General features: G+C 36.9%; 1 protein-coding gene across 4 annotated transcripts in view; it reads left to right on the top strand.

The window, feature by feature from the left end:
* The window catches only part of vir (VIR_N domain-containing protein), a 195245-nt gene that overhangs the window by 21675 nt on the left and 149141 nt on the right, over positions 1-24429 (top strand). For 3 of the 4 annotated variants that reach the window (XM_070083923.1, XM_070083912.1, XM_070083916.1), the window contains exons 4-6: positions 4267-4464; positions 4658-4720; positions 19029-19612. In XM_070083923.1, the coding sequence (XP_069940024.1) occupies positions 4267-4464; positions 4658-4720; positions 19029-19612 (845 nt within the window). The remainder of the gene's footprint in view (positions 1-4266; positions 4465-4657; positions 4721-19028; positions 19613-24429) is intronic. The other variant, XM_070083931.1, reaches the window with a different exon arrangement.

Here is a 24429-nt window from a genome sequence, read left to right on the forward strand (position 1 = left end):
CTTAATTTTTACTCACCATTTCTTCATAACTAAAAGTACCCAAGAGCCCCTCTTATGTTAGTTTAATTATGCATTTCATATCACCACTTACACCATATTGATTGTGGCCAAGACATTTTCACTGCTCTAACCTCCTTTTTGCAACACCTATACAAAGAAATGGTACCACTGTACAGTACTTTGATATTCTATACTGTTCTGAATTTTCTTTTTTTGCATTGACTCTCAAATATCTATAGTTAGGTAAAGAACCATATTGTACATTTATTTCTTTCATACTTCTAGTTTAACCTCTGATTTTTTGTTTCATATATTTATTATTGCTGAACTTCAATTCTGGAGGTGGGAAGCACAGTGCATGTACAGTGGATCCCCGCCTTACGATATTATTTCATTCCAGAAGTATGTTCAGGTGCCATTACTGAACGAATTTGTTCCCATAAGGAATATTGTGAATTAGATTAGTCCATTTCAGACCCCCAAACATACACGTACAAACACACTTACATAAATACACTTACATAATTGGTCGCATTGGGAGCTGATCGTAAAGCGGGGGTCCACTGTACTCTGAAAGAGTGATAGTAAATGGACTTCCCTCCTTTGGGCTTGCTCTGCCATGGGAAGAGATAGGTGATGTGTTAACAAAATGTAGTATTACCTTCATCTAATCTCCTCTCCTTGTTCTTTCTCAGTATTCACTTTCAGCTGTCCTTCTTTTGTATTCCCTTCTTTACTTTCATTCAGCTTTTCTGAATTTACTTAAAGTGCTGTATTACCTGCAAATAGCAAATGTGGTACCTGAAACAAGAATTTAAATTTTTTATCTTTAACCCTTAAACTGTCCAAACAGATCTATGTTCACATGCGTAGTGCTCCAAAAGTAGATCTACATTTTTTTACATATTTTCAAATATAACAAAAAAAAAAAACGTAGATCAAAGTTTTTTTACACGTTTTCAAATGTAAAAAAACAAAAAGAAGAAATACGTTTTTTTTACATACTTTCAAATGTTGAAAAAACGTAGATCTACGTTTGGACAACTTAAGGGTTAAGGCCCACACTTTAACCCCTTGACTGTCGCAACCCCCAATCCTGAGGTGTTTCTTGGCGTCGCAAAATTTAAAAAAAAAATTATTTTTTCTTATGAAATGATAGAGAATCTTTTCCCAATTGTAAAGACACAAAAAAAACGAAATTTGATGGAAAACTGACGGAATTACGCTCTCGCGAAGTTAGCGACCTCGGCGATATTTACAAATCGGCGATTTCGCCCACTTTGAGCCCTATTTTCGGCTAATTCCATTATTCCAGTCAACCAAACTCATAGCTATTTCTTCAGAACTCCATTTTTTCTATCAATTGAGTACAAGAAACTGCCCATTTACCGATTTCAACTACCCAATAACATGGTCAGAAATTTGCAATTTGACCAATTTCACGAAAATTAAAAAATATGACAATTTCAAAATAAGGACCAGAATGAACAATGCAGACATTCCTGGCTCTAAAATAACATTTTCTTTGTTCATCAGTCATGTCTCCAGGCCCCTCTGATATTACTCTTGCTTTTTATTTTGAAATTTTATTCAAACAAAAAATAGAAGATTTACTGTTATGCAGATTACTGCAATACTGTAATAATTGTAAAAATTACATCAACCCATTCATGACTGCATATTAGAATGGCTATTTGGACATTTATTGGATGATGACATCATTTGTTTACTTTTGAACATCGGCAAAAATCAATCATTTCCCGTACTTTGTGCTCCATTTCCAGGTTCTTTTTATGGTAAAATCAATCAAAATCTATAATATATTTTCCATTCTATCAAAGGAGACCAAGAAAACGAGAATACAACCATAAATACTATATGAAAATAGACCACAAAGTCGGCATTTTAATTAAAAAAAACGGTCGGAGTTTTTTTTTTCTCATTATGCACTGCGTGCTCCAGGATTTTTTTATATGGTGCAGACTGACCACACAGACCCATTCTCTCACATGTAGGCCTACCAGCTTTCTCCTGCTTGATTTGTAGCCGCTAGAATTTATGAGAATATGTACGTCAAACATGGTACCTCGTAAGACGTATATATACGGCCGCGACAGTCAAAGGGTTAAATACTTGAGCATTCACTTTTTTTACACTTCCTTTTAATTGATATTAAAAACTAGTGACGATAACAACTATATTATTATTCAGTGCATGTTGGGTATACTTTATTTCAATTCCACTCTATCAGATGGTAATAGGTTATTTAGCAGTTTTGTAGTAGTTTGGAAAAATTGTTATTCAAGATATACAATTTGATATTTGTAATTTGATTTGTAGTATTAAATCCCTTTCAAGCATATCCATTGAACTTCAGTTGTAGTTGCTGTATTGTGATTTTTTTGAGCATAATATTGTAGTGGGTTTGTACAGGATGAATACAGTATACTATATAAAGAAAAGAAAGAAGAAATTTAAAATGTACTCCTTCATTAAGTATTCTATAGATTTTTACTTTCATTTTTACAGAGATGAAGTTCTTGCCTCTTGTTAATGGATTTATAATGAACGTCTGCTGCGGTCATTTTTGTATTCATGTATTGACCTTTCTTTTCACTAGTATCTTGAAAATACATATGAGATTTTGGTGTAATTTTATTAATCAGATATTGCTACACAAACAAAAAAAAATACAGTAAGAACTTTGTTTTTAATACTCCGGCTGTATACCCGAGGTAGGGAGTCCTGACAAAGAAGAAAACACTCACTCATCCAATCACAGTCTTATCAGTATCATGCCGATATCACAGTTCGGATGACCCTCTGCACTGCAACATCCCCCACCCCTCCTTCGGAGTGCAGGCACCATACTACCCACCTCTAGGGCTAGAGTTTGGCTAACTGGTTTCCCTGAATCCTTTCATAAATGTTACCTTTATCACACTCCAACAGCATGTTAAATCATAAACACTTGCCTCCACTTGCTCCTATCCAACATGCTCACACAAGTCTATTCTTTCTCAGGGAAATGAGGGCATGCCTATAAAGTATACTGTATATTTCTAACTGGTTCATGTGAAATAAATAGGAGAATACCGGCGAATAAAAAAAAAAAAAAAAAAAAAAAAAAGTAAATATATTATAATTTGTTTCATACCAAAATGGGTAAACGTTATACAAATAGAGCATTTTGAAGAATAATTGTAAATAAGTTTAAAAAAGTACTGTAAATACTCAAAAAATTTTCCTGTGACATTGGAATAATGTTACAGGAAAATGTCAATGTAATCATTTAACCCTTAAACTGTCCGAACAGATTTACATTCACATGCGTAGTGCTCCAAAAGTAGATCTTCGTTTTTTTTTACATATTTTCAAATATATATAAAAAAAAAAGTAGATCAAAGTTTTTTTACATGTTTTCAAATGTAAAAAAAAAAAAAAAAAAAAATCTACGTTTTTTTTTACATACTTTCAAATGTTGAAAAAACGTAGATCTACGTTTGGACAGTTTAAAGGTTAATAATTTTTGCTTACAATCCTCTAGGAACTAAGTTATTTAGGTGAGAAATGACCAGGCACCCTAACCTATCTGGTTAAAGGGAAAGAATCAGTGGTGAGATAAGGGAGGGGTGTTAAAAAATCAAGGTATATAGCTACAAGGTGAAAATCTCTTACTTATGTTTACCCCTGAGGTTCCAACAGAGTCAGTGGCTTGCTTACAGGAAAGTATTTAGCAAATGCCTGAACTGTCTCTGCACTTGTCATCAACCAATTATGAGTGGGGAATTCTAACATGTATTAACCCTTAAATGGTCCAAACGTATATATATGTTTTTTCAACATCTGAAAGTATGTAAAAAAATGTAGATCTTTTTTTTGTTATATTTGAAAATATGTAAAAAAAAGTAGATCTACTTTTGTAGCACTATGAATTTGAATGTCGATATGTTTGGACCGTTTAAGGGTTAAGTACAGTACAGTAAATAAACAGCTACTTAAGCAGATTTCTTTTGAACTTTGCAAAGATGGGCATAGTTTTCCAGATAATGCACGAAACATAATGATTTTTTCCAAGAATTTTTTTTATATTAAAGAACTACTCAGTACTTTAAATTTATTGTTATATGCATAGTAATTTATTGTTCAGTAAATGCCTTATGTTTTCATGTGTGCAGTTTATCAGATTTTCATTAAAATATCAGAAGTTAAGTTAATGGATTACAGTCATTGTATTCACACATCTAGAAAGTAAATATATTATAGGTTCCGACTGATGGATTACTGCTTCGAGGGAATTATAATACAATCACTTTAGCTGTATATGGCCATTTAACCAAAGTTCAGAGGGAGCCAACTCCACCGAAATCAACGAAACGTGGAGAGGTTGTGCCTCACCCACCTCCAGAAAAAGTCAACACACATGATCGCATTAGAGATTGGCTGGAAGATACGCAAGAATGTGTAAGTACTTCTTGTAACTATACAACATTTTAGTATTTTGAATGTTTCTATGTAGTGTATACATAGGTGTTATGTATTTTTCTTCTATGTTTTGAAGATTATACTATATTACTTCCTAGCATGCTCTTCACTTCGTATTCAGTATAGATTTTTGTATTTGCTGCATGTCTGTCATTAGAATTTATTTCTACAGCGCAAGCAGCAGCCATTTTCCCATGATCCTTCAGAGGATGTCCAGCCAGAGTGGGACACAAAGGTTAGAGTTTAGTTGGACTGTTGCAGATTTTTTTCTTTTCATTTTCATATCTCTAGTATGTACATAATGTTTTGTGTTCTTAACGTACTTGAAGAAGGAAAGTAATATTTTTAAAATTAATACAATATATAAATTGTCACTTACATAGCTTGTATACTACAGACCTCATGAAGATAATATAGGTCTTGTAGGATTACCTTATTTATTAGAGATTTACTTAGAGATTCTGATACTTTTTATAAGAAATTAATTTTTTTCAAAGGTGATGATGCACTTATCAAACAGTTATCCTCAAGAGATACAACACCCTCTCCATATGACCCATAAATATGGTAACTCTACTAGGCTTAAAATTAGTCCTCTGTGGGTCAATAGCATACAAGCTGTCTAAAGGGTTATTCAATTATATTGACTCAAGGACTCAAGTAGAAAAAATTTTGCTTCTCATATTAAGAATAATGTGAATCTATTTGAAAAATTACTATTAACAAGACTGGATTTTAAGCTTGTCGGTTTTGATGTTACTTTTTTGTTACAAAAGTTCTAGTGGAGAAACCTTGAATTTTTGGCTGATAAATTACCAAAATTTAGTCCTCCCCTTAATCTTTTCATCATCATTGATTTCATTAAGTTATAGTATAATAGTAAAAAAATTGAGTTTAGTAATAGCTTGGATACACAGAAATTTAGAACAGCTGTGTGTGAAACTCTATGTTCATAGTTTTGAATATGTATACACAGATTATATAAAGCTAAGATTTTAAAATGCTTGATACTGTCTCATGCTAAATGGATGAGATATGTAGGTAATGTAATTAGCTTATGACCTTTTAGCAAAAGTCTTGAAGATTTTCTTCTATATTACATTATCTAGTTTGTCCCATCAAATTTACTACTGATCTATTCCTTTTTATTAGGTAATTGTATCCATAAAACAGAGAGGGCTTTTAACCCTTTGACTGTCGCAACCCCAAATCCTGAGGCGTCTCCTGGTGTCACAAAATATTTGAAAAAAAAAAAAATTTTCTCATAAAATGATAGAGAATCTTTTCCCGATGGTAATGACACCAGAAGTACAGTGAACCCCCGAGTTTTGTGATTAATCCGTTCCAGAGAGCCCGCCGAAGGTCGAAATTCACGAAACTCGAAACCATTTTCCCCATAAGAAATAATGGAAATAAAATTAATCCGTTCCAGACACCCAAAAATATTAAAATAAAATATTTTTTTTCAAATTAAATAAAGATTTACATAATGAAAACAATCAGAAATCAAGTACAGGAAGGCCCTACTTATACGGCTGGTTAGGTTCCAGGCTACCGCCGTAAAGCGGAAACCGCCGTAAAGTGGAACACCCTTTTTTTCCACTTACAAATGCATACAAACACTAGATAACAAGTTTACACTAACATATATTAAGTTAGCAATAGAACCAGGCATCAAAAAACAATAAAAAGTACAATACACACATAGTGCACTCATTACTTACCTTAAAATATTTATAGTCTTAATCTAGGGTGAGACAAGTAGTATTTGTTGTAAGAAATCAAGTGTGGTATGTATGGTAGTCAGCCAGGCTACCATACCAGGCCACCCCACCCACATACAATTCTATGATATTTAAGCATCCCAGAGCGATAAAATGTATATACAGTTCACTCATTACTTACCTTAAAATATTTGTAGTCTTAATGTAGGGTCAGGAATAAGTAAATGAGATAAAACGAATAAATGAGAGAGAGAAAGAATGAATGCATGAGAGAGGACAGGCGCAGAGTTATGTAAACAAACCAGGCGAAGGTAAGTTTTGTAAACGAAGTGTACACGTCTGGTTTGTGTACAAGTTACATTGTGTACAGGTTGTCTCTACATTGATACGGTAGAATAAATAAAGAAGAACACTCCCATTCTCATGTAACATCATTTTGAGAAGAAATGATGCTCTGAGTGAAGGCAATGGAAATAAGTCACTCTGACTTTTTTGGGTTATCCTAGGTTCTCTACTCATATGTTGTTATGTATGATAATCTATGTAACTGTATTTGTGTATACCTGAATAAACTTACTTACATACATGCGAAAGGAATAATTTTCTACAGTTACCCCCAGTAACACATTTTCTCTTATGTTAGATTAGAGAAAATGTTATTCTTGGCATCACTTGTACAAGTTATCTGGCTACGACATCTCATATTTATGTTTATTTATTCTATTGTAGGGTGTATTTATCATCTTTTTATGTTATGTATCGTGTTTATTATATAATTTTGAAAAAAATATCATGGATGGATTAATGAAAATGTGTATATTAACGTAATATACAACATTTAATAAGACTCGGTGATTATTATTATTATTATTATTATCATTTCTAATATGGCGTCACTTGTGCAAGTCGTCTGCTACCACATCTCATATTTATGTTTATTTATTCTATTGTGGGGTGTATTTAACATCTTTTTATGTTATGTATCGTGTTTATTATATAATTTTGAAAAACTATCATAGATGGAGTAATGAAAATGTGTATTTAACATAATATACGACATTTAAATGAGACGATGATTATTATTATCATTACTAATATGATGTCTGGAGACATAAGACACTCTTACTGATTTTAATGTGTACCTGCATGCCAGCACAGTATGTAAGTTTATTTAAGTACAGGTATACATAAGTATAATTATCAGAGTATATATAAAATATGAAATAACTTTTAAAAACATTTGAAATTTTGGAGTTTCCAGACAAAATGGAGAGACTTAGTGCTTACTGAGCTCACAAAGAATGTAAACAAACAAGGCGGGGCGCGGTGACCGTATTAGAAAGTCAGGTGGGGGGAGCCGTATAGCGAGTTTTGGTCATAATTTGAAATGACCGTATTAGCGGAACGCCGTAAAGTGAAACGCCGTAAAGCGGGGCCTTCCTGTACATGCATTTAAAAAAATAATAATAACATTACACCTACCTTTACTGAAGACTTCTGGGTGGATGGAAGACGTGAGGAGGGGATAGGAGGAAGGTGTACACTACTGTTTGGAAGGAGAATCTCCTTCCATTAGGACTTTAGGTAGCAAGTCCTTATCTGGGGTTACTTCCCTTCTTCTTTTAATGCCTCTGGGAACAACTTGAGGGTCACTGGACCCCTGTCGCACAAAATATCTGTCCAGAGAGGTCTTTTTCTGGTGTTTCTTTAAGATTTCCTTGAAGTGGGACACAACACTGTCATTATACATGTTGCAGATATGGCTTATTTCAGCTTGGTCAGGGTGATACTTTTCAACAAAACTTTGCAACTCATTCCACATTGCACAAATCTCCTTAATCTTTGAAGAAGGCACCTCATCCACTCCCTCTTCCTTCTCCTCTGAAGCAAGTTCCTCGGCTGTGGTCTGATGCTGTTCCAATTGAAGCTCCTGCAGTTCGTCAGTGGTTAGCTCTTCCCTGTGGTCCTCCTCCAACTCTTCCACATCCCCGTCAGAATCCCTCTGGATCGTGTTCTCACTTTATTTACCAAAGGGCTTGCACTAGCTTTCCTTGGGTCCATGATGACTTATTTAGCAGTTGAAAGCACAAAAAACAATGGCACACTGAGCGTGAATGGTGTGGGAGACTGGCTTGGTGTGCGCGGTGACGGGCAGATGGGTACCGGACGGTCGCCGAAACATGAGTCTTTTCACGAAACTCGAGGCCAAATTTTTCCCAAAAAAACTCGCCGGAGGTCGAATTTCACGAAAGTCGAGGCTGCCGAAACTCGGGGGTCCACTGTATGAGATTTGATGGAAAACTTACAGAATTACGCTCTTGCGAAGTTAGCAACCTCAGCAATATTTACGAATCGGCGATTTCACCCACTTTGAGCCCTATTTTCGGCTAATTCCATTGTTCCAGTCGATCAAACTCATAGCTATTTCTTTAGAACTTCATTTGTTCTTTCGATTGAGTACAAGAAACTGCCCATTTACCAATTTCAACTACCCAATAAAGCGGTCAGAAATTGGCAATTTGGCCAGTTTCACACAAATTAAAAAATATGCCAATTTCAAAATAGGGTCCAGAATGAACAATGCAGACATTCCTGGCTCTAAAATAACATTCTCTTTGTTCTTTAGTCATGTCTCCAGGCCCCTCTGATACTCTTGCTTTCTTTTTTTTTAATTTTTATTCAAACAAAAACTAGAAGATTTACTGTTATGCAGACTACTGCAATATTGTAAAAATTGTATAAATAATGTCAACCCATTCATGACTGCATATTAGAATGGCTAGTTGGACATTTATTGGACAATGACGTCATTTGTTTGCTCTTGAACATTTGCAAAAATCAAACATTTCCCCTACTTTGAGCTCCATTTCAAGGTCATTTTCATAGTAAAACTAATCAAAATCACCTCCATTTCTATAATATGTTTTCCATTCTATCTAATGTGACTACGAAAATGAGAATATTACCATAAAAACTATACAAAAATACATCTCAAAGTCGGCGTGTTAATCCAAAAATATGGTTGGAGTTTTTTTTTCCCCATTATGCACTGCTTGCTGCAGGATTTTTCTTTTTATACTGCACACACTGACCACACAGACCCATTCTCTCACATGTGGGCCTACCAGCTTTCTCCTGCTTGATTTGAAGCCACTAGAATTTTTGAGTATGTATATATACGTCAAACACATTGGCTCGTAAGACATGTATATATGACCAAAGCAGTCAAAGGGTTAAATTTGATATGCATAGGGCACCTATTATTGTATGTTCACATATACACTATTCTGATAACTAGGAGTACGTCGTGGAAAGTGTTTTTGTATTCATGTTTTTGTGTGTGTTGCATGTATGCAGCCCTGAATATTCTTATGGAGAGCTCAGTAAAATTTGTGAAATAATGAATAGTCTTCAGTACCTCACAACTGGATAGATAATGCTGTTACTAAATCCAGGAAACCTAAAGTAATTGCAAGCCTGAGATTGTTTTCGGTTTTGCCACATTAGACAAATTTCTCTCTTCTTCCAAAATCTCTGAAACATTTGTGTGTGAATGTTTCTTTCAAAATTGTAAATACCATTATGTGAAAATTGATTAAAAATTACTGTTATAGAAATACTTGTTAACAATGCGATTCCAAGTACATAAACGATGATGTAAATCTTTTGAATCTTATCTGAAGCAATGGTTGTATTCTATTACATTAGACAAGAATTGAATGTTGTTTCTACCGATGATACTGGCTATGTGACTGATTAGGATCAAGCTAGAGAATTGTTAGTTTACAATTCATTATGTTGTACTTTTAATTTATCCTCCTTGATGCTCAGTTTCCTTTTAATGTTAGCTCTGGATTGTCTAAACTAAATATCTTATTGGTTTAAAATTTGGTTCATGGTCTAAAGGAAGCTATCCTCTATCATCATAAAAAATTTTTTTTTATTACATTTACTATTTTCCACCAAGTAGAGTAACCTAAAAAAGGAAACTCATAATTCATTCACAATCATTCATTCAATAGTTGTCTTACCAGAAGCGTGCAAGTATTACAGTTCAAATGACACTCCAAATAACAACACCCTACCCATCCTCTAAAATGTAAGGTACTGCTTCCCACCTCTAGGATCAAGTCTGGCTAACCTGTTTTCCCAAACCTCTTAAATGTTACTGTGTTCACACTCCGGAAGGACATCAAATCCTAAAAACCACTCGTCTTCTCTCGAATCTTAATGTGTGCTTGCTGAATGTTCACGCTCTGCTCCTATTCAAAATGTCCTCTACCCCCGTCTCTAACTCTTTATGGGATGACCCCAGCCCCTCCTTCCATCCACCCCAGATTTATACAACCTTTTGTATATTATGTTATAGATTTATTGCAGAGTTTTACTATGCCTTCAGAGCTTATACATATGGCCATGGTCTTTTTTGGATATTTCTTATGTTGATGAGAAAACTTTATGAATTGAATACAATATATGTTCTAATTATTGTTTGTATTCCTAAATGTGGGTCTCTTGTTTAATTGTTCAACCAAGAGTTCTGTGAGCTTATCTTTGACACTGAGGCTTGAGGAATGCTACTATTATTTGGATTTTTCCCTTGGCTCTCCTCCTCTTTTTTTTTTAACTCTGTTTATTAGGTTTGAAATATATTTGGGCAGAGTTAAAAATAATAATTTGTTGTTTTAATTTTGAAGTTACTATGTTGAGGAGATAACTATGTACTTTGTTGTAAAGTTAATGTGCATCTTATCTGAATTCTTGTGTAAGGAGTTTTACCATCTTGGATAATATTACAGTATCATACTGCCTGTATATTTTAACTTTTGTTCTCTGTAGCTTTGAGATATAGGTGAGTTGAATTAAATATTTATGGAGTTCTTGTATTTTTATTGATATTTATGCATTGGATTTGAAATTAAAAATATGGTAATTCTTCTCTGACCAGTTTCTTGTGTGTTTGCATTATTCAGGCTAAACATGAAACTAGGACACAGTGGACACTGTGATAATAACCACTCTCTAAAAAGTCATCCAAAATGATTGGGCCACCTGCCCTTCCTGTCTACCCACAGTATCTTTTAGTGCTCTGTCCTACCCCAGTTTTTCCTATTCTTACCATTTCTCTTATGGCCTCAGAAAAAACTTAAGAATAAAATATAAATCAATCTTTCATGTACGTATTTATTATCAAAGTTTCCCAATAAAATATTGAGCTGGAACTTGCTGAGTTTACTAGCAGTTCTCTTGGGTTGCTAATGCGACTCCTGAAACTTAGTTGCTTCTGAATTCTTACATGGAGTTTTACCTGGAGTCACTTCCAGAGGCCACTGCCCTTGGGGCCCAGTCCCATACCTGGTCTCCTGGTTGCTGGCCTGATCAGTCAGGCCTGCCACCTGCAGTCCAACGTATACACCACAACCCAGTTGATCAAGCACTGTTTTGAGGAATCTGTCAAGTTCCCCTTTGAAGACAGCTAGGAGTTTGTTGGTTATGTCCCTAATGCTTGAAGGGAGGGTGTTGAAGAGTTGTGGTCCCTTAACATTTATTGAGCTCTGTGTACTCATCGCTCCCTTGCTTTTCATTGGAGGCATCTTGCACTATCTGCCAAGCCTCTTGTGTTCATAAGTAATAATTTTGGTGTGCTGGTTTGGTACTAATGCCTCCAGTATCTTCCAGTTGTAGATGGTAATGTATCTTACCAGTGTTCTTAGGAGTACAGTTCTAGAGACTTCAAGCACTTCCAGTAATTTAGGTGCTTCACTGTGTTTATACGAACTGTAAAGGTTCTCTGTACATTTTCCTGCATAGTAATTTTCCCTGCCTTGTAGGGGGCCATTATAACACAACAATAATCCAGTCTAGAGAGAACAAGTGACTGTTAGAATCATCATTGACTTGGCATCTCTCATTTTGAAGGTTCTGGTTTTCCAACATGTCATTTTTTTTTTTTTTTGTAGTTGCAATAATAACGTTGGTGTGCTTTTTGAATGTGAAATCTTCTGACATTATCACTCCAAGGTCTCTCACATTTGACTTATATTCTATTGAGTGGTTTGAGTTTGTCTCATACTTTGATCTTCTTTTTATTTCCTCCATTCTTCCATGGTGTAATGACAGAAATTTGTCCTCATTGAACATCATATTGTTGTCAGTGGCCCAGTGGAAGACTAAGTTTATATCTGCTTGGAGGCTTGCTGTGTCTTCAGTGAATGCTGCATTCATACAAATTCTGCAAGGGATCATACAGCACTATGAATAATGTCCCTGTCCATGTCAGAAATGAGAATGAGGAAGAGAAGTGGGGCAAATACTGTCCCTTGGGGGACTGAACTTTTCACTTTTTTTGTCCCTGAATTCAGTCTGTGTACTGTTACTCTTTGGGTTCTACTTGTGAGGAAGTTTAAAATCCATCTTCCTACCTTCCCAGTTATTACTTTTGCATGCATTTTGTGTGCAGTTACCCCATGATTTCACTTATCAAAGGCTTTTGCAAAGTCAATGTATACTATATCTGCATTTTGTCTGTCTTCAAGAGCATCCAGGACCATATCATAATGGTCCAGTAGTTGCAAAAGGCAGGAGTGACCAGTTCTGAATGCATATTGACCTAGGCTGTGCAACTGCAGTGATTCCATTTGATTCATAATCTTGTGTCTTAAAACCCTTTAAAAAATCTTGATAATGTGGGACATTAAGGATTGTAGTTTTTGCCATTGTTTTACCACCACCTTTGTGGGGTGTGGGCAGTATTAGTAGTTTTTAATTAATGACTGTTGGATGACTCCAGTGTCTAGGCTTCTACTCTGTAGAATATTTAAGGCACACGATGAGGGTTTCTTTCAATTCTTGATGAATATTGACTTCCATGAGTCTGGACTCAGGGTAGAGTGCTTGAGCATTCAGTCAATGGCTTCTTCAAAGTCAAGTGGGGTTAGAGTTATATCAGAGATTCGGGAGATGTCTGCAGAATTTTGTTTCTCATTTGTGAAAAACTCATTTTGGTTGCCAGTCTTATGGCTGATTAGTGGCTCACTGAACACTGAATCATATTTTAGGATATTGGTCTCTTTGATCTCTTTGAAAGACTTGAATTAGATTTGGTTTGTATATGTCATAATTTACATACTAGATGTATTGAAGCAAAATCTCAAGCTCAAACACCCGTCCATCAAACTACCTCACAGGCACCTACTCGAATACACTATTCCTAGCCCCAACCAACCCAACAGAAGTCTCGCTCATCATCAACACCCTCAGAAACAAGGCAGGGGACATAAATAACTTGCCGCCTTTTATGTACAAAAAAGCATCTCGAGTACTGTCACCAATTATTGCAACACTCTTTAACAAATCCATCGAATCCTCCACCTTCCCATCAATTCTCAAAATAGTGAGGGGTCACCCTGATCCACAAAGGTGATCAAACCGACTTGAATAACTATAGACCAGTATCTAACCTACCTCTTCTCTCTAAAATCTTTGAAAAATTAGTTCATAGACAGATCTATTCCTACCTTGTCTCACACAACATACTAAACCCCTGTCAGTTTGGATTCAGGACTAATAAAAGCACAAATGATGCTATTATACACGTGCTAGAACTAATGTATGTACAATGCTCTCGAGAAGAAAGAACTCCCGTTGGGAATCTTCATTAATTTATGTAAAGCTTTTGATACAGTTGGCCATGATTTGCTGTACATTAAATTAACACACTATGGTATAAGAGGGCACTCCCTCAACTACCTAAAGTCATACCTTAGTAACAGAAGCCAATATGTGTACACAAATGGAGCAAACTCTTCCACTCAACAAATCACAGTCGGTGTCCCACAAGGAAGTGTCTTGGGCCCACTCCTCTTTCTCATTTACATCAATGACCTACCAAATGCATCACAGCTACTCAAACCCATATTATTTGCAGATGACAAAACATACATCTTCTCTCACCCAAACCCAGTCATACTGGCTAACACTGTTAATGCCGAATTGCAGAAAATAACTACCTGGATGATGACAAAAAAGCTTACCCTCAATACTGACAAAACCTATTTCAGTTTGGAAACAGAGCTGCAAATGTTCCACTAAACACAATGCTAAATGGTTCACCCATCACAAGACTCACAGAGAGGAAATTCCTAGGAATCCACCTTGACAGTAGCCTCAGATTCCAGACACACACACAACAAATTTCTAAGAAAATCTCTAAGACAGTAGGGATACTATCAAAGATACAGTACTATGTTCCACAATCAGCTTTCCTGGCACTGTATCATTCACTCACCTACCTTTATCTCACATATGGAATTTGTGCATGAGGATCAACAACATTAAATCACCCAAGACCACTAATAACCCAGCAAAAGGATGCAGTCAGAATGATATAAATTCCCACTCCCGACAGCATACTCCACCAATATTCAAAAGTCTGAAACTGCTCACTGTTAAGAACATCCATACTTATTCATGTGCCTACTACATACATAGAACACTACATTCAAACATAAACCCTCCACTCAAACTTCTCATCACCAACCTTAACAGGACACACGACCATAGGACATATCTCACTGTATAAAAACTCTGTGCACATAAAGGGCCCCAAAATTTGGAATTCATTACCAGTAAATACTAAAGTAACCAGGTCTGAACACCAATTTAAGGCTCTTCTCAAAAGCCACCTACTCACCTTAAACTACATACTCAGTATTCAATATTTAACTTTACCAAAAATCTCCCAGTTACCTATTACCCAAAACTGCCTTACACCCAATTGTAGCATTCTCGTACTGTGAACTACTTTTAACAACTCACAATGTTATATTTCCATAATATAATTTGAATATTTATTTTTGAAACTATTGTAATTAGAGTAAAATTACTGTCAACTATAAATATAAAAAAGATGTACAACTTAAACAAACTATGATCAATTTCTTTAGTATTAAGTAGTCTGTAAGCCATTAAATTAAGTCTGCCCATAATACCTAGGCATGATAGTGGCTCTCTTTGCACTGCAACTCATTATTGTAATTTCATAATCTCAATGTAATCTTGCAAAGAATTAAATTTTGTTTGTTTGTTTGAAGATATTTGGATTTTAGTTTCCATATGATAACTTGTGAACATCTCCTCTGATTACCTTCAGATCTTCACTGTTAATATTTAACTGCATTATCAACTTATTCCATGCTCTGCACTATTCCAGTCATGTGCATTGAGGCACAGGGGACTGCGATTATGGAATTCAGGATACCTTCCTTGGGTCGTGCAGCTACCGGATTACTTCTAGTTGGACCTGCAATTTCCAGAGTGTTATGTGCTTGTAATATCCCTTTCAGTGTTGTTGAAAATGAACAGCTGAAAAAACTTGTAACATTGTTTAGAGGAGAGTCACATAAACCCTCAGCAAGGCATGACATTGGTGGATACTTTCTGGATGAGTTGAAGAAGGAATGTTAAATGGCACTGGTTTCTGATCTGGAGAGAGAAAATGTTACACTGATACAGGATGCCTGGGTCTACATCCACACTTAGCCCATCATTGGAAAATGCCTTCTTAATGGCACCACATCATTCTTCATGCATTCAGTTGATACCGGATCACAAAAGAAGACTCCTGTTGCGATATTGCAGAAAATGCAATTGACTACCTTGAGGCAACTTATAAGGTGAGATGTATGCTTTAAATGTTGTGTACTGTCACTGTGTATACTGTACTGATTTTTTTGTATTGACAAAGGACTATATTTGTATACTTATATACTGAGATCTAAAATCATACAATTTTTGATAGCAAATGTTTGTTTAAATACTGTTCTGTCATTGTATGTAGTACTGTACATCATACAGCACTGTAGCAGCATTAAAAGAAAATGGTGTGGTGCCAATAATAATATACTGTTTGTATTACGTAACATTTTCATACCAATATTAGCTAACTACAATGCATGATATAGCATCAGATATGCAATTACAGTAATGCAGAGAAATATTATTTCTATTGAACCATATTATAAAGTAATATTTGACATTATTGTACCCTGTTTTGAGTTTACACTGTTCAGTACTTTGGTACCAATAGCAGAACATATTTCATTCTTCAAAATTTGGTTATGGGTTGTTAAAACTTCACATCCTTTTATTTTTCTACTTTTTTCAGGTTATTGCATTTTGTTCAGACACTGAAAAGATGGTGGTTTCAAGGAATGAGCTGAGGGATAAATTGGAAGAAAAGAAGAAAGAAGGTACTGCAGGAAGGTGTGACCTGTTAATGTATGGATGTCCAGCACATTACTTAAGTCTTGTTGAAAAGGAAATATCTCCCAAAACAGTGTTAAGTCATATTGTTGAAGTGCAAAAGTATTTTAGGAACCACCACCAGTCTCAAGCTTGGTTGAGAGGAGGAGGAGAGACTGGCACCACAAATTCCCAGTGACATGGTGGAATAGCCAAGAAGTGTGCATAGAAACATTTCTCAAAAATTGTCAGAAAGATTTTGAGATTTGTTTTGAACACCATAATGTCCATTGTACATAATGAAAGCATTTAAATGGAGGCTGAAATAGTGTCTGTCACATTCAGTAAGTTACAGAGAGATGACTGCGTGTTGGGTGAATGCATGCAAGTGTGCCTTCACCTAAAAGATGCACCTGTGCTACATAATTACAAAGAAATCATTTATAAGAGTGTGTGACACATACTCACCTTTTGACATATCAAGCACTTCACAAGTAAGAAGGCAGTAAATTAACCATGGAGCTACTGAATGGCTGACACAGATCATTGAAGATGTTTAACCACCTCTCCTTGCTTTCTCCATTGGTGATGAGGATATGTACCCTAAATCAAAGCCTACACCAAAAATAACACACTTTCTCCCTGGTCAAGTGGTGGAAACTCATGAAAACAAAAGCAGAAAAATCTACCACTTTAGTTTCAACTAAATAGCTTTCTAGCAAGCTCTTCTTCAACTGGGAGGATCTTCTCTACTTTTGGGCAAATTCATACTAAATTAAGAAATAAACTAGGTAACGAAAAGACTGACATAAGATGCTTCAAGGTAAAGGCAAGACCTAGTAAACATTACAATGCACACAGTAATACCCTTCATTCATCAGTGTCGTATCAGTCTGGTATTAAAAAAAGTGGGTTGTATCTAGCAAACTGTTGTTTAATTTTTTTTTTTTAACACGCTGGCTGTTTCTCACCAAGGTAGGGTAACCCAAAAAGAAAGAAAAAACTTTCATCATCATTCAACACTTTCGCCATCACTCACACATAATCACTGTCTTTGTGGAGGCGCTCAGACATGACAGCTTAGATGTCCCTCCAAACTGTCAATATCCCAAACCCCTCCTTTAAAGTGCTGGCATTACTTCCCATTTCCAGGACTCAAGTCTGGCTAACCGGTTTACCTGAATCCCTTCACAAAATATCACCCTGCTCACACTCCATGCTGTATAGCCCTTGTGGTTTAGCACTTCTTTTTGATTATAATAATGCTCACACTCAAGCTCATCAGGTCCCAAAAACCATTCGTTTCCATTCACTCCTATCTAACATGCTCACGCACGCTTGCTGGAAGTCTAAGCCCCTCACCCACAGAACCTAGTTTACCCCCTCCTTCCAACATTTTTGGGGACGACCCCTACCCCACCTTCCTTCTACAGACTTATATGCTCTCCAAGTCATTCTACTTTGTTACATTCTCTCTAAATGACCAAACCACCTCAACAGCCCCTCTTCAGCCCTCTAACTAATACTTTTAGTAACTCCACACTTCCTCCTAATTTCCGCACTGCAAACTCTCTGCATAATATTGACACCACACATTGCCCTTAGACATGATATTTCCACTGTCTCCAGCCTCTTATGCCTATTCATTTTTTCATAACTGCATTGAGCATAGACAGGCAAGAGTTGGCCCCTGGGGGTCAAGTGGGAGGTTTGCTATCTCTGGGAAGAGAACCTCTATACTTCTCTATGGTCATTGGCTCTGTGCTTGCTCAGTCCTTCATGAGTGCATGTCTCTGGGTATTTTGTCCTGACTGGGCACTGGACATGGTCTTAACAAGGATTTTCATGGAGCACGTTAAACTTGTGGACCATTTCCATCCCTGGCTCATAGGTACCCCTTCCTGTCAGTTGTGATCTTTCCAGCTGTATATAGTGGAACACATCATGCACTAGTGTTCCTAGTTACACTCATTTTAGACTTCTCCACAGGTCATTTGTCTCTTATGCACTATCTATAGCCCCCCTCTTCTTGACAGTTAGTGCTTTGAACCACCAGAATGCACGGCATCCTGGGCCTTACAGGTGTCTTCTTCAGGGCCAGTGGTCATACTTTTAGTGAGCTGTAACAGAGTTATTGTCTTGGTCCATTCTTCTGATGCTTTCTTTGGTAGGTTTCATTTAGTCTTAGGGCCATCACAGTCCTTAAACCCTCCAACAACAATTGTTGATGAAAATATCCATAACTGCTTTTCAAATACTGTATTGTAGATGTACGTAATGCTTTAATCGTATGTAATCATTAATTGTTTGGCATATTGGAAATGCATTTTGAATTTTTGGTAATTAATCAGTCAATTTTAGTGTTTGGTAGGACTAGGTTCAGTATAATAAACAGTACAGAAAAATTTAAATATTACCAAAATAACCCATTTTTTATATTAAATACTCTAAATTCCATTGTGGTCACTTACAGTTAGAAGACTTTTACTCTATATAAACCCATCTATGTTTTATATTGGAAAGTAAAATGCTTATTACATTATATTGACTCACCGAGTTTTTATACCTTTTTTATAGCCTCCAAGATCTCCTCAGGAATATGAAGAACCCAAACAATGGGAGGAAGAGCAACCAGAACACACCCGGGAGTATGAGCGGGAACGAGAAAGGGAGAGGGAGAGGGATCAAAGGAATTATAGAGTTGAAAACAGAGACAGGGAAAGAGATCGGGAAAGAGACAGAGATAGAGAGAGAAGGCGTTCTGTTGAAAGGTCCTGGAGTAGAGAAAAATCTTGGGAAAGAAGTGAACGCAGTGGTTCCCGAAGAGACTCGAGACGAGACAGTGCCCGGGAAGGAGAACGAGAAAGGGACAGAGATCGTGAGCGTGAAAAGGAATTTGAAAGAGATCGTGATAGAGAAAGGGAATATGATAGGGAAAGGGATCATGAAAGAGATAGAGAAAAAGATAGAGATAGAGAAAAGGACAGGGATAAAGAAAGAGAAAAAGAAAGGGAGAGGGTTAGAAATAGAGGTAGAGAAAGGGATAGAGATCGAGAACGTGAGCGTGAGCGACGTCAAAGCCGAGAGAGCAGAGAACACTTTGAAGAAGAGAGAGTACCTACCCAAGAACTTCCACCCCCTAGAGGAAGGCACAATATTGAGTACGTTTTGTATATAAAATAAAATTTTAACTTAAACCTTAATTCTAAGAAAAAATTGGTTATGTAATTGTGTGATAGATTTGTGAAAGAAGTTTTGTGTTAGATTTTTAACTCAAATTCTATTTTATATATATATAGTAGTAGGTTTGTAGACAGCAACCACCCAGGGAAGTACTACCATCCTGCCAGATGACTGTGAAACAGAAACCTGTAACTGTTTTGCATGATGGTAGGATTGCTGGTTTCTTTTTCTGTCTCATAAACACGCTAGATAACAGGGATATCTTGCTACTCCTACTTACACTTTGGTCACACTTCACAGACACGCACATGCATATATATATACATACATCTAGGTTTTTCTCCTTTTTCTAAATAGCTCTTGTTCCTCTTTATTTCTTCTATTGTCCATGGGGAAGTGGAAAAGAATCTTTCCTCCATAAGCCATGCGTGTCGTATGAGGCGACTAAAATGCCGGGAGCAATGGGCTAGTAACCCCTTCTCCTGTAGACATTTACTAAAAATGAGAAGAAGAAAAACTTTATAAAACTGGGATGCTTAAATGTGCGTGGATGTAGTGCGGATGACAAGAAACAGATGATTGCTGATGTTATGAATGAAAAGAAGTTGGATGTCCTGGCCCTAAGCGAAACAAAGCTGAAGGGGGTAGGGGAGTTTCGGTGGGGGGAAATAAATGGGATTAAATCTGGAGTATCTGAGAGAGTTAGAGCAAAGGAAGGGGTAGCAGTAATGTTGAATGATCAGTTATGGAAGGAGAAAAGAGAATATGAATGTGTAAATTCAAGAATTATGTGGATTAAAGTAAAGGTTGGATGCAAGAAGTGGGTCATAATAAGCGTGTATGCACCTGGAGAAGAGAGGAATGCAGAGGAGAGAGAGAGATTTTGGGAGATGTTAAGTGAATGTATAGGAGCCTTTGAACCAAGTGAGAGAGTAATTGTGGTAGGGGACCTGAATGCTAAAGTAGGAGAAACTTTTAGAGAGGGTGTGGTAGGTAAGTTTGGGGTGTCAGGTGTAAATGATAATGGGAGCCCTTTGATTGAACTTTGTATAGAGAGGGGTTTAGTTATAGGTAATACATATTTTAAGAAAAAGAGGATAAATAAGTATACAAGATATGATGTAGGGCGAAATGACAGTAGTTTGTTGGATTATGTATTGGTAGATAAAAGACTGTTGAGTAGACTTCAGGATGTACATGTTTATAGAGGGGCCACAGATATATCAGATCACTTTCTAGTTGTAGCTACACTGAGAGTAAAAGGTAGATGGGATACAAGGAGAATAGAAGCATCAGGGAAGAGAGAGGTGAAGGTTTATAAACTAAAAGAGGAGGCAGTTAGGGTAAGATATAAACAGCTATTGGAGGATAGATGGGCTAATGAGAGCATAGGCAATGGGGTCGAAGAGGTATGGGGTAGGTTTAAAAATGTAGTGTTAGAGTGTTCAGCAGAAGTTTGTGGTTACAGGAAAGTGGGTGCGGGAGGGAAGAGGAGCGATTGGTGGAATGATGATGTGAAGAGAGTAGTAAGGGAGAAAAAGTTAGCATATGAGAAGTTTTTACAAAGTAGAAGTGATTCAAGGAGGGAAGAGTATATGGAGAAAAAGAGAGAGGTTAAGAGAGTGGTGAAGCAATGTAAAAAGAGAGCAAATGAGAGAGTGGGTGAGATGTTATCAACAAATTTTGTTGAAAGTAAGAAAAAGTTTTGGAGTGAGATTAACAAGTTAAGAAAGCCTAGAGAACAAATTAATTTGTCAGTTAAAAATAGGAGAGGAGAGTTATTAAATGGAGAGTTAGAGGTATTGGGAAGATGGAGGGAATATTTTGAGGAATTGTTAAATGTTGATGAAGATAGGGAAGCTGTGATTTCGTGTATAGGACAAGGAGGAACAACATCTTGTAGGAGTGAGGAAGAGCCAGTTGTGAGTGTGGGGGAAGTTCGTGAGGCAGTAGGTAAAATGAAAGGGGGTAAGGCAGCCAGGATTGATGGGATAAAGATAGAAATGTTAAAAGCAGGTGGGGATATAGTTTTGGAGTGGTTGGTGCAATTATTTAATAAATGTATGGAAGAGGGTAAGGTACCTAGGGATTGGCAGAGAGCATGCATAGTTCCTTTGTATAAAGGCAAAGGGGATAAAAGAGAGTGCAAAAATTATAGGGGGATAAGTCTGTTGAGTATACCTGGTAAAGTGCATGGTAGAGTTATTATTGAAAGAATTAAGAGTAAGACGGAGAATAGGATAGCAGATGAACAAGGAGGCTTTAGGAAAGGTAGGGGGTGTGTGGACCAGGTGTTTACAGTGAAACATATAAGTGAACAGTATTTAGATAAGGCTAAAGAGGTCTTTGTGGCATTTATGGATTTGGAAAAGGCGTATGACAGGGTGGATAGGGGGGCAATGTGGCAGATGTTGCAGGTGTATGGTGTAGGAGGTAGGTTACTGAAAGCAGTGAAGAGTTTTTACGAGGATAGTGAGGCTCAAGTTAGAGTATGTAGGAAAGAGGGAAATTATTTCCCAGTAAAAGTAGGCCTTAGACAAGGATGTGTGATGTCACCGTGGTTGTTTAATATATTTATAGATGGGGTTGTAGGAGAAGTAAATGCAAGGGTCTTGACAAGAGGCGTGGAGTTAAAAGATAAAGAATCACACATAAAGTGGGAGTTGTCACAGTTGCTCTTTGCTGATGACACTGTGCTCTTTTGAGATTCTGAAGAGAAGTTGCAGAGATTGGTGGATGAATTTGGTAGGGTGTGTAAAAGAAGAAAATTGAAAGTGAAAACAGGAAAGAGTAAGGTTATGAGGATAACAAAAAGATTAGGTGATGAAAGATTGGATATCAGATTGGAGGGAGAGAGTATGGAGGAGGTGAATGTATTCAGATATTTGGGAGTGGACGTGTCAGCGGATGGGTCTATGAAAGATGAAGTGAATCATAGAATTGATGAGGGGAAAAGGGTGAGTGGTGCACTTAGGAGTCTGTGGAGACAAGAACTTTGTCCTTGGAGGCAAAGAGGGGAATGGTATAAACCTTGGTAATAAATACCGACAAGTTGGTTTAGAAAGACACGTAAGCAAACACTATACCATATTTATTAGAAAACGTTTCGATCCTGGGACCTTGATCACTTCTAAGGGGAATGTATGAGAGTATAGTTTTACCAACGCTCTTATAAGGGTGTGAAGCATGGGTGATGAATGTTGCAGCGAGGAGAAGGCTGGAGGCAGTGGAGATGTCATGTCTGAGAGCAATGTGTGGTGTGAATATAATGCAGAGAATTCGTAGTTTGGAAGTTAGGAGGAGGTGCGAGATTACCAAAACTGTTGTCCAGAGGGCTGAGGAAGGGGTGTTGAGGTGGTTCGGACATGTGGAGAGAATGGAGCGAAACAGAATAACTTCAAGAGTGTATCAGTCTGTAGTGGAAGGAAGGCGGGGTAGGGGTCGGCCTAGGAAAGGTTGGAGGGAGGGGGTAAAGGAGGTTTTGTGTGTGAGGGGCTTAGTCTTCCAGCAGGCATGCGTGAGCGTGTTTGATAGGAGTGAATGGAGACAAATGGTTTTTAATACTTGACGTGCTGTTGGAGTGTGAGCAAAGTAACATTTATGAAGGAGTTCAGGGAAACCGGCAGGCCGGACTTGAGTCCTGGAGATGGGAAGTACAGTGCCTGCACTCTGAAGGAGGGGTGTTAATGTTGCAGTTTAAAAACTGTAGTGTAAAGCACCCTTCTGGCAAGACAGTGATGGAGTGAATGATGGTGAAAGTTTTTCTTTTTCGGGCCACCCTGCCTTGGTGGGAATCGGCCAATGTGATAATAATAAAAAATAATAATAATAATATATATATATATATATATATATATATATATATATATATATATATATATATATATATATATATATATATATATATATATATATATATATATATATATATATATAGATAGATATATATATTTTTTTTTTTCAACAAGTCGGTCGTCTCCCACCGAGGCAGGGTGACCCAAAAAAGAAAGAAAATCCCCAAAAAGAAAATACTTTCAACATCATTCAACACTTTCACCACAATCACACATTATCACTGCTTTTGCAGAGGTGCTCAGAATACAACAGTTTAGAAGCATATACGTATAAAGATACACAACATATCCCTCCAAACTGCCAATATCCCAAACCCCTCCTTTAAAGTGCAGGCATTGTACTTCCCATTTCCAGGACTCAAGTCCGACTATAAGAAAATAACCGGTTTCCCTGAATCCCTTCACTAAATATTACCCTGCTCACACTCCAACAGATCGTCAGGTCCCAAGTATCATTCGTCTCCATTCACTCCTATCTAACACGCTCATGCACGCTTGCTGGAAGTCCAAGCCCCTCGCCCACAAAACCTCCTTTACCCCCTCTTTCCAACCCTTTCGAGGATGACCCCTACCCGTCTTTCCTTCCCCTATAGATTTATATGCTTTCCATGTCATTCTACTTTGATCCATTCTCTCTAAATGACCAGACCACCTCAACAACCCCTCTTCTGCCCTCTGACTAATGCTTTTATTAACTCCACACCTTATCCTAATTTCCACACTCCGAATATTCTGCATAATATTTACACCACACATTGCCCTTAGACAGGACATCTCCACTGCCTCCAACCGTCTCCTCGCTGCTGCATTTACCACCCAAGCTTCACATCCATATAAGAGTGTTCGTACTACTATACTTTCATACATTCCCTTCTTTGCCTCCATAGATAACGTTTTTTGACTCCACATATACCTCAATGCACCACTCACCTTTTTTCCCT

This window comes from Cherax quadricarinatus, chromosome 1, assembly GCF_038502225.1.
Source record: "Cherax quadricarinatus isolate ZL_2023a chromosome 1, ASM3850222v1, whole genome shotgun sequence".
Lineage (NCBI taxonomy): Eukaryota > Metazoa > Arthropoda > Malacostraca > Decapoda > Parastacidae > Cherax > Cherax quadricarinatus.